We start from the raw sequence: 10,891 nt of genomic DNA on the forward strand, positions 1-10,891 counted from the left end.
TTCCTTTTTCTTTTTTTTTTTTGCATTTTGTTCGTTGTTGATCGTTGTGTTTGGTCGATGAGGACGTCACATGACATCCGGTCAAGTTCGTTTTGCCACTAGACCACGAGCTGCGGACAGTAAAATTGACGAGTGCATGTTGATGAACCTTCTGCTAAATTATCGAACACCGTCTCCTCGAAGTCTGCTGTGCGAAAAATTCTTTGACAAAACCTGTGCCCAGCTCTCTGCGGCCAGAACGGCACAAGTGTCTATCCAAGGCGATAGATTTTTTTCAATGAGGAAGCGAGCAAGTTGGCGCAGTGGTAAAAAGCTGGACTCGCAGTGTCTACGAGCAGAGTTTGATTGCACTTCTCCATAGTTGTCCTAAATCACATATGACGAACGCGGGAATGGTTACTTTGAAAATGACACGGTTAATTCTATCACGATCTTCCAAGAATCTGCGCTTTTGCTCTGTCTCTGATAGTCTCATTGTCCTCCTTCCTTTCCTCCAATTAGGGCGCCTCCTACAGTGAAATTCCTCTCTCGTTAGTCCTCTAGTGTTCCGGGCATTACACACTGATGCTTCATACATGAAATGCTTGTCTGCAATTTTTTGTAACGAGTAATGTCCCTTACGGCTGCCTTTTTATGTACTGTGTAAACCTTGGTTAACTCTACCGTGGACACATAACATACGAGTTACAGACTGCCTCAAAAAGATTCATCCAAATTCACGAGACTGCAATGAAGAGCCAAAATATTGATCCCTGCTTAACAGCGTGCTGATCCACATTTAGAAGGCACGATAGCAACTATTGTGAGCGACATGGATGCGACAAGTACTTGGTAGGTTTTCGGAGGTATGTGGCATCAGATGTCTAAGCCCAGGTCACGTAACTCCTGTAAATTACGGACCACTAGTTCGCGCACTCGGAGCACTTGGTAGGTCTCCTGAGGTATGGGACACCAGATGTCTACACACAGGTCACGCAATTGGTGCAAGCGAGGCAGGCGCCCGACAGCGTCCCGGATATGTTCCATCTGTTCGAGAACAGGTGAATTCGGTCGGCAGGAGAGTTCACGATCACTCTCTTCAAACCACTATAGTGCGCTTCTGGCTTTATGACACATACAGTTACGTTGCTGGAAGAAGCCACCGCCGTTGGGGAAGACGTGATTCATTCGACCAGGTAACACAGTTCCGCTGGTCCACGGCTTTCGTCCGCCGCGGAGCCCCACGGTCCATAATGTGCGCTGAACGGCGCGCTCTGAAACACTTTTGCCTACCCAAGCATTGTTCTCTGTCGTCTGACCCTACTTTACAGCGCAGACAAGTCCGCGATTTGTACGTTCTGTGCTGAAGCGTTGTCGTCCAACACCTTCCTCCTACTTTACAGCGCAGACAAGTCCGCGATTTGTACGTTCTGTGCTGAAGCGTTGTCGTCCAACACCTTGTCGCCTAGTCGTGTGTTCATCTCCGTTTCTAATGACACTGATGTCAACGGGACGTTAAACCCAGTCGTCCTTCCTTTTTTCGTGGTTTCATCGTTCTGCAACCCCTGCTCCTAGATGCTCTCGGCAGTAGCGCATGAACAGCCTACTAGTTTCGCTGTTTTCAAGATGCTCTTCGCAGGTGCCGGCCCGTAACAACCTGATCTGTGTCACGTCGCTTATCTCAGTGTTGCCTGGTCGGATGAATCACGTCTTCCCTAACGGCGGTGGCTTCTTCCAGCGTCACGTGACCCGAGACGCCACCAGGCGGCATTCACACTCGCGGTCGGCAGTGATCATAATGTTTTCGGTCATCACTGTATTTTGTATACTGAATCGAATTGACGAGAAAATAATTTATGACACAAGTTGAGTAACAGAAGGTACTGTTTGATATGACACATCCTAAGACGTAAAGGTATCATCAATTTGGGACTGACGTGAAGTGGGCGGTGTAAAAACTGTAAGAGGAAATCAAGGTTTAGATTCAGTAAGAAAGTTCAAGTGAATGTGTGCTGCGCAGTGGTAATGCAGCAATTAAGAGACTAGAGTAGACTAGCATGGAGAGCAGTATCAAAGTAGTTTTCCTGATGAAAACCACAGCAACAACAACAACAATAACAAAAGGTATGACGTATTTCCACACGCAGAAAAACCGCTCACTCTTCAGATGGGTGTACACTCTAATGAAATAGATTTATTTAAATAGTTAATTCCGTGTTCCATAAATCACTGGCATAATTCTTGTCAATATGATGTAAAAGCAGTCCGTTTACAGGCTAAGAATACACGATTCGTTTCTCAGTATGAATACATGCTGCTCATTTACAGAAGGTTATGAAGAGTACATAGTGGCTTAAATATAAGAGAGCTGCACGTATTTCTATTGAAATTACTCTTGATACTAGTGAAAAATACTTGAATTTAACAACAAATGTAAACGTCATAGTCGTTTGGATTATATATGCTACTATTTTCATTATAAACATGTTTATGTAATAGAAAGAGGCATTAAAGAAAACGATTTCAGTTTAGAATTAAATTTACCTTGCTATCTGGTAGGAGTTTTATTGAATTGCGCATATTATCGAAGATTTTTGTGGTTTTTTGTTTAATACCTTTCTGAACCACTGGCAGCTTTAACGATGAGTTATATTTTCTTCTGCTGTTGTAGCTGTCGACATTACTGTAATTTGAAAATTACGATGGATTCTAAATACTGTGCAAGTGCGGATGGAATGCTTAAAAGACGCCTTGGTGAACACTACATATTATCTCAATGTTCGATTTGTGCAATTAATGTTTTATTTGTAAGAGATGAAGCAATAGTGTAAAGACGAAAATTTGTTGAATGTTGTTGGAGAAGCCGGTTGACATTGTTCCTCCAGTTCACGTTCCCATCAATATGTACACCAAAAATATGGGAAGAATTCAATTCACTGACCAATTGTTGACGTTATTCCATTTCTGGCCACCGCTACGGTCGCAGGTTCGAATCCTGCCTTGGGCATGGATGTGTGTCATGTCTTCAGGTTAGTTAGATTTAATTAGTTCTAAGTTCTAGGGGACTGATGACCTCAGCAGTTAAATCCCATAGTGCTCAGAGCCATTTGAACCATTTGAACCAGCCATTTCTGTCCGCGAAATGAATATTCTGTGTTTAATTCAGAAATAAATAGGTGTTTTGGAAAATATTACTAACAAGTATCTATATTGTTGTCTCTCAGACAGAGGTAATGATGAACTTTGTCGTCTCCGACCAAAAATTGAATGTTATTCATCTATATGAGGAAAAGAAGTGTATCTAAACTTGAGAACTGTCGGACTCTATTTGCGATTTGTTTTCTCACAGTCACTAAAGTATTTTTTTCACTTCACCATTGTTTGAATTATTTAGAATCACTTTAACATTCTTTTTACAAAGTACGATTGAAACCAGTTGTTTGTAAGAGTATTATTATCCATTCAGTCAGATGATCTGGAGAAATCACAAAAAATCACCTGATGTATTTTGTTCTTTAAGGTTTTGAGTCGAGCAATACTTTCCAAAGAGTAACTGTGATGTACTACGTAAACGGCTTCTACTCACCTGTAGATTACAGCTGTCTACCGGACCGTGAGACCAACGCGGAATTTTGCTTTCCGCAGCACCGCACAACCGACTGAGCCATCTCAGAACCTCTTGGGACTAGAGGTTGTGTGAAGTTTGTAATTTTAGAGAGTGTAGCAGAAATGAAATTTCCAGTCGGGTCGAGAGGCGTGTCTGCGTAAGAAGAAAGTCTCTCTTTGAGTTCATACTGGAACACGATTTCATCCGCTATCAAGTTTCATATTGTAGCATGTTCCCCGGTATCATTAGCACAGGAATATTTCAATAGGTTCTAAACGTTTGCCTTGATGTAATATGTGTAAAATTATTAGTTTTCCGGTACATGTTCATACAACACAGGTCTGGTCCAGGCAGTGTATTTATTTGCTCAACCGATGTCTTCTACTTGGCTTCTAACGACTAGTTAAGTATGTGGCCTTGATGACAACTAGCTTTCTACATCCAGGTAGCAAACACTCTCCCACACAGAGCATATGACCGCCCAAGTTAGTTGTATCCGAGGTCACATGCTGCTGGATGTTGCGCCACATACCACGCATCGCACAACTGTTCTTCTCTCTTTTTTTACGACGTTGGGTTTCTTCGTAGAAGACAGTCTACATACACGTTTATTCAAGCAGTATATGTATACCGTATATCAATCCTTTCTAGCAAAGGATCATTTCAATATGCCAAAAATGTGAAGTATCTAACCGTACAGAAAGAGACTCGCAGTAGAAGGTGTTCCAGGAGGAGCCGTAAATATATTACAAGGTAGCAGTACAGTCTAATTCGAACAAAAAATTCCATTTGACGTGTGTCCAATTTTTACTGACTACATTGACACAGCTGTTTGACTGTAACACTCACATAGGGCGTTAAGCAAAGGAAACTGATTAAGTTCAATGTTCATTTTGATCAATTCCTCCCCCCCCCCCCCCCCTGTCTTCAAATAACTTTCGAACATTATTGGCAACAAAACGCGCAGTTCTCCTGAGATCATCTTGAGGTTTTCTTTGTATTACGGCAGCACTATTCATAATACGAACGATCAATTCGTCTCTTGTGTTTACTTTGTCTATGTAGACTTCACCGTTCAGCCATTCCCACATGCAAAAATCTGAAGGGGTGAGGTTCGGGGACCTGGCTAACCAAGAAACGATAACTGTATCTGCTGATCCCATTAATACTGTTTATTGGTGAAACCACATTCACTTGCAACGGTATCAATAATACTTGTAAACACATCGTTGATCCAACAGAAATGCCTTTGTGGAGATACATTTTCAAATGTAAATGTGTTGTGTGATCTTATTCCTCTTCTTTTTTCTTTTCTTTTACCCGCAGCTACGCGCGTCGGCAGATTAATTATCGCAGTTGGCATTGTTAATAATAAACGGGTGGCTGGATGCTCTTACTGTCGCCACACATATCCTCTCCCCCTTCTGAGACGGAATTTGCGTACCGCAACTGCCTGCTCTAGTGTTGTCCATGTAAACGTTTGCGAATCCTTTAACTGGGACTGGAAGTGGGCATCAACCCAGTATTCTTATAGTCGGATGTGGGAAATCTCCTAAAAAACACATCAACATCAACTCTGGAAGGGACACCAGCCCTCGAAGTTAATACACCGGGCGGATTCGACCCGGGGCCGGCGCGTCTTCCCGAATCCCGTAAGCGGTATGCTCGCACATGCAGCTGCCCGGGGGTGTGTTGCGGGGTATTATATACAACCAGTTAATTGAGCCTGTTGTGTTACCACCTTGTCTTAGAAGGCCTCGTTATTTTTAGAATTTCTTGAAAGTTACCTTCCAGAATTACTGTAAGATGGTACTTTGGTTACATGAACGGGTATTTTCTTCTGGAATGACGAGGTCCTCGCACATTCTAGCCGCCAGCTCGTACATCAATTAAACGTAACATTCCCAGTAAGATAGATCGACAGAAATGGCCACATTTCTTGGACACTAATATCCGCAGACTTTACTTATTTAGACTTTACCTGCAGGCATTGTTGAAAGGGAATGTCTAGAAAGAAAAAGTAAACACAAGAGACGAATTGATCGTCCGGTTTATGAATAACCTGTCGACATCAAAGAGCGCCAAGACTACTCCAAAAGAGCATAATCGGGAGGACCACGATTGAAGTCCCTGCCTGGCCTTATTCTTTCCGCGATTTCCCTTAATCACTCCAGGAAAATGCCGGGATGATTCCTCTGAAACGGTGCTGCCGATTTCCTTTCCCACCCTTCTCTAATACGAGCTTGTCTTCGTATCTAAGGATTTCGTTAAATAGGAACCTTCGTTTGTTCGCTCGTTCCTTCCTTCCTTCCGTCTCCGCAGCTGTGCAGTCATCGCGTCTGACTACCAGGCAGGGGTCCAGGTTCGATTCCCGGCCGGATCGGAGGTTTCAGCCGCTCGGAGACTGGGTGTTATATTGTTGTTGATCGTTTCATCATCATCGAAGCGTACGTCGCCGAGGTGGTGTCAAATAAAATGACTTGCACCAGGCGGCCGAACAAACCCGAGTGAGGGAACTCCTGGCCAATAATGCCATATGATCATTTTACTTCATTTCCTTCCTTCTTTCAGAAGAGCACCATGTGCAGTTGCCAAAGCGACAAGAAAGTACACTGAAGTCAGAGGTTCGGAGATGGAATTTATGAAAATCAATTTTGAACTTAATTTCTTTGACTACAGCTGTATCTCTAGAACCATAAAAAATTGGGCAGATGTTATACGGAATATTTCATTGGAATTAGTGTACACTGTTACCTCCTAAAAAATTTACTATTCCTCCTGCCACATCTGTATACATCAACGCAGAACGAATCTAGTATCACTCACGCGGAGACGATTACTGCTGAAGGTAGTGAAGAGAAAAACTAATGCGAGAGGCGAAGGGATTATTCCGAAATGGCTGTCCGGAGTTACAAGGATCGGCAGAATTCGAAATGAGAAAGTATGAGGGTGATTAAAAGTTACTGAAATGTTCAAAAAGTCTAGTAGAGAAGCTCCAGTAGCATAAACAGGTCATGAGAAGAGACCCATAGTGACCTTGCGGCCATAGCGCAACTACACTAAGCGATCAAAAGTATCCGGACACTCCGAAAGACATACGTTTTTCGCATTAGGTGCAGTGTGCTGCCACCTACTGCCAGGTGCTGCATATCATCGACCTCAGCAGTCATTAGAAATCGTGAGAGAGCAGAGTGGGACGCTCCGCGGAACTGACGGACTTAGAACGTGGTCAGGTGACTGGGTGTCACTTGTGTCACTCTGTATCGTTTGTAGTGCCCACAGCAAAATTCGGAGGCGGTGGTGTTACGGTGTGGTGGTGTTTTTCATGGAGGAGTCTTGCAACCCTTGTTGTTTTGCGTGGAACTATCACAGCACAGACCTACATTGATGTTTTAAACACCGTCTTGCTTCCCACTGTTGAAGGACAATTCGGGGATGGCGACTGCATCTTTCAACACGACCGGGCACCTGTTCATAATGCACGGCCTGTGCTGGAGTGGTTACACGACAACAACATCACTGTAATGGACTGGCCTGCACAGGGTCCTGACCTGAATCCTGTAAAACACCTTTGAGACGTTTTGGAACGCCGACTTCGTGCCAGGCCTCACCTACCGACATCGATACCTCTCCTCAGTGCAGCACTCCGTGAATGATGGGCTACCATTCCCCAAGAAACTTTCCAGCACCTGATTGAATGTATGCCTGCGAGAGAGGAAGCTGTCATCAAGGCTAAGGGTGGGCCAACACCGTACTGAATTCCAGCTTTACCGATGGAGGGCACCACGAACTTGTAAGTCATTTTCAGCTAGGTACCGGATACTTTTGAACACATAGTGTGCCAGCGGCCCCACGGCTTACGCGCTACGTATTTGTTAATTTGTCATCACCTCGATAATTTCTCCCCTCTCCTATAAAAGTACCTCATTGTTTTTTTTGCTGCAAGGATTCAGCAAATTTCACTGTTTTGTAATTACGTTTTATAAAAATTATGTATTATTGTAAAATATTACGATTAAAGTAAAAGTATAGTCAACTCTAGGATCAGTTTTAACATCACAGTGCTTTCCTGGCCTGGCTCTGTTGGTGACGGTATGCCGTTGCGTTCTTTCGACCTTTGGATTTACTTATCCAGTTACAGGGGAACCTGCAGATCAACGTGGACTTAGAGCAACGGTGCTACTTGGAAGTTTCCACGATAACAAACAATGACAAAGGTGAAAGAAATGTTCAGTAGCAGATGAAAATTACGTGACTGACCGGGAATCAGCCCCAGACCTTTCTATTCGTAATAGTGGCACTTAACCACCGACCTATCGAGAAATGGACTATATTAATGAAGAGTATTGTGCAGAGCCAATTAATTGTATCACTGCAGTAAATAAAGTACAAGATATATGTATAATTCTTCATGACAGCTATGAGTACTGAATTTTATGTTATGTGTGATAAAAAAAAAGAACAGATTTTATTCGCTTTACACTACGTCTAGTGCGTAAAAGAAAAAGGGATCTGTAATCGATTGCTGACGACGTAGGAACTGAAAATTGTTGTATATGTACTGAGGATATTTTCTAATGTTTACATGATTAAAAATTCAAAACGTTGAACTCACTTTTGGATGAAAAACATTTGGATGAAAAAATATCAATAGCTTGATATGAGCCTTAGAGGAAAATATCTCTTTCCAGAAATTGTATTTTAATTATAATTTTACTCCCCATGCACTTGATTTTAGCAAAGTAAACTAATTGTTTGTCTTTGAATACAGGTTTTTAATGCTTTGCCATATCCAGTGGACAAGATAAGAAAATTTCATCCACGCTCGATCTTAAGTGGTTTTTAATCACTTTAAGATATTGAAACTACTTACACAAGATGCTATATTCATTGGCATTGTCGTAAATATCCGCAAAGCTATTTAGATGTTTGGACAAAGAACTTATAACACATACTTTAACAAAAAATAAATTCAGAATATCAAATGGGTACCGTGTCAAAGATTTTTGTCAGCTCTTTCGCCTGGAACTCCCGTGCAGCTACTTTCTCAACTAGCATTAGTTAGCACTTGGCTCCTGTCTGTGCTCTGGGCCAAGGCCGATCTCACCACCCACTCGGTACGGCCCAGGAAGAAGTGGAACGATTGTGTTTGAGGGGTTTGGAGGTAGAAAAAATGACAAAGGGTCACACCATAGCGCTGGTTAAATGGCAGAAATTTCTCAAAAACGGAAACTCTGCGTAAGGTGGGAAAACATACAGCAGCAGCAACGGCGGCGAAAGAAGCATAATGCCGTGTTCCTGGACTTCTGCAAGCCGTCCGATACGCTTCCGCACTTTCGTTTAATGGACCAAATATGAGTGTACAGAATACCAGGCAAACATTATTATTAGATTGAAGAGTTCCTACGAAATAGAGCTCAGCATGTCATTCGTAACGGAGAGAAATCTTCGTGCGTACCTCGAGGAAGTGTTATAAGACCAATATTGTCACAATATGTACAAATGATGTAGTGGTAACGTCTAAAAGCTGTGGCCGAATAATACTGTTGTATATAGGAAAGTCGCAAATCCAGAAAATTTTACGAATTGCAGAGGACTTGCATTTGGTGCAGAGATTGGCTGTTAACCCTTAGCTTAAAATGTAACGTACTGAGCATAAATAGGCTGAAAGACTCGTTATCGTATGATTCTACCATTACTGAACAGTCGCTACAAGCGGCCACACCCATTAAGATGTGGGAACATGCACGGAACGATCAGATAAAGGTAATTGTAGGGAAGGCAAAGGCCAGAATGAGAATCATTGGTAGAAAGGCAGCTTAGAAATCCCTCGTTCCACCGATACTTAACTATTGCTGTCAGCCTGGGACTGTTACCGGATTATATAAATAGAATAAATAGAAAAAACTAAAGAAGTGCATCGCTTTTTGTTACTGGTTCGTTTGGAAACAGCGAAAGCGTCACCAGTGTGCCCATATAGCTCCAATAGCAGACGCTAGAGTGGCGTTGTACATCTCTGAGCGGTACACTGCTAAAATTCTACATCTACATTTATACTCGGCAAACCACCCAACGGTGTGTGGCGGAGGGCACTTTACGTGCCGCTGTCATTACCTACCTCTCCTGTTCCAGTCGCGTATGGTTCGCGGGTAGAACGACTGTCGGAAAGCCTCCGTGCGCGCTCGAATCTCTCTAATTTTACATTCGTGATCTCCTCAGGAGGTTTAAGTAGGGGGAAGCAATATATTCGATACCTCATCCAGAAACGCGCCCTCCCGAAACCTGGACAGCAAGCTAACCCGCGATGCAGAGCGCCTCTCTTTCAGAGTCTGCCACTTGAGTTTGCTAAACATCTCCGTAACGCTATCACGATTACCAAATAACCCTGTGACGAAAAGCGCCACTCTTCTCTGTCAACCAGAAAGTGGTTCAAATGGCTCTGAGCTCTATGCGACTTAACTTCTGAGGTCATCAGTCGCCTAGAACTTAGAACTAATTAAACCTAATTAACCTAAGGATATCACACACATCCGTGCCTGAGGCAGGATTCGAACTTGCGACCGTAGCGGTCGCTCGGTTCCAGACTGTAGCGCCTAGAATCGCACGGCCTCTCCGGCCGGCTGTCATCCCGACCTGGTACGGATCCCACACTGATGACCAATACTCAAGTATAGGTCGAACGAGTGAGAGAAGAGTTAACCGATGTAGTGGTCCCTCCTCCGTATATCTCGGCAAAAGTGCACGACCGTCATACTACTGAGAGTCTTATCAACAATCGTGCCTTCCACGAACCACTCGCATCTGGTATAGGAAAAGTAGGAAGTGACAGCGTTACACCAAGTACTCTCTGCCACACACCCTGAGTCAGCCCGCGGAGTTCAGAGTATGTTCAAATAATATGCTTTTTACTGAGGGCAGCAACACGAGAAGAGAGAAAGAGCAGTGAGACAGTACCTTGGGCGCAGAAGGCGAGGCAGATGAGCGCGGCGTGCAGCATGGCTGGTGTCCGTGTGTGCCGCGGATGGTCGGCTGCGCTTACTTAACACGGCGGCCCCCTGCTGCGCACCTGCAAACATGACGCAGCGCCGGCCAACCTCTCACCTCGCCGACCCTCTCCCCTCCACACACTCACAAATTGATGCCCCTCCATGTCCTTACGTCTGCACACACACACACACACACACACACACACACACACACACACACATGCCAAAATAAATGGTTGCACTCACGTTATTGTCCGCAGCTGCTGCTCTTCCTCACTATAGTCAAGAAAAATAGTTTGTAGTACGCTAAGTGCTCAGT

At 43.7% G+C, this 10,891-nt stretch overlaps 1 protein-coding gene across 1 annotated transcript in view; it reads right to left on the reverse strand.

Moving 5' to 3' along the window:
• The window catches only part of LOC126298777 (protein obstructor-E-like), an 80,761-nt gene extending 70,120 nt beyond the window's left edge, over positions 1-10,641 (reverse strand). The window contains exon 1 of the mRNA XM_049990232.1: positions 10,541-10,641. Coding sequence (XP_049846189.1) covers positions 10,541-10,583 — 43 coding nt within the window. The 5' untranslated portion in view covers positions 10,584-10,641. The remainder of the gene's footprint in view (positions 1-10,540) is intronic.
• Between the last annotated feature and the right edge of the window lie 250 nt (positions 10,642-10,891).

The sequence above is a fragment of the Schistocerca gregaria genome, chromosome X (genome assembly GCF_023897955.1).
Source record: "Schistocerca gregaria isolate iqSchGreg1 chromosome X, iqSchGreg1.2, whole genome shotgun sequence".
Taxonomy (NCBI): domain Eukaryota; kingdom Metazoa; phylum Arthropoda; class Insecta; order Orthoptera; family Acrididae; genus Schistocerca; species Schistocerca gregaria.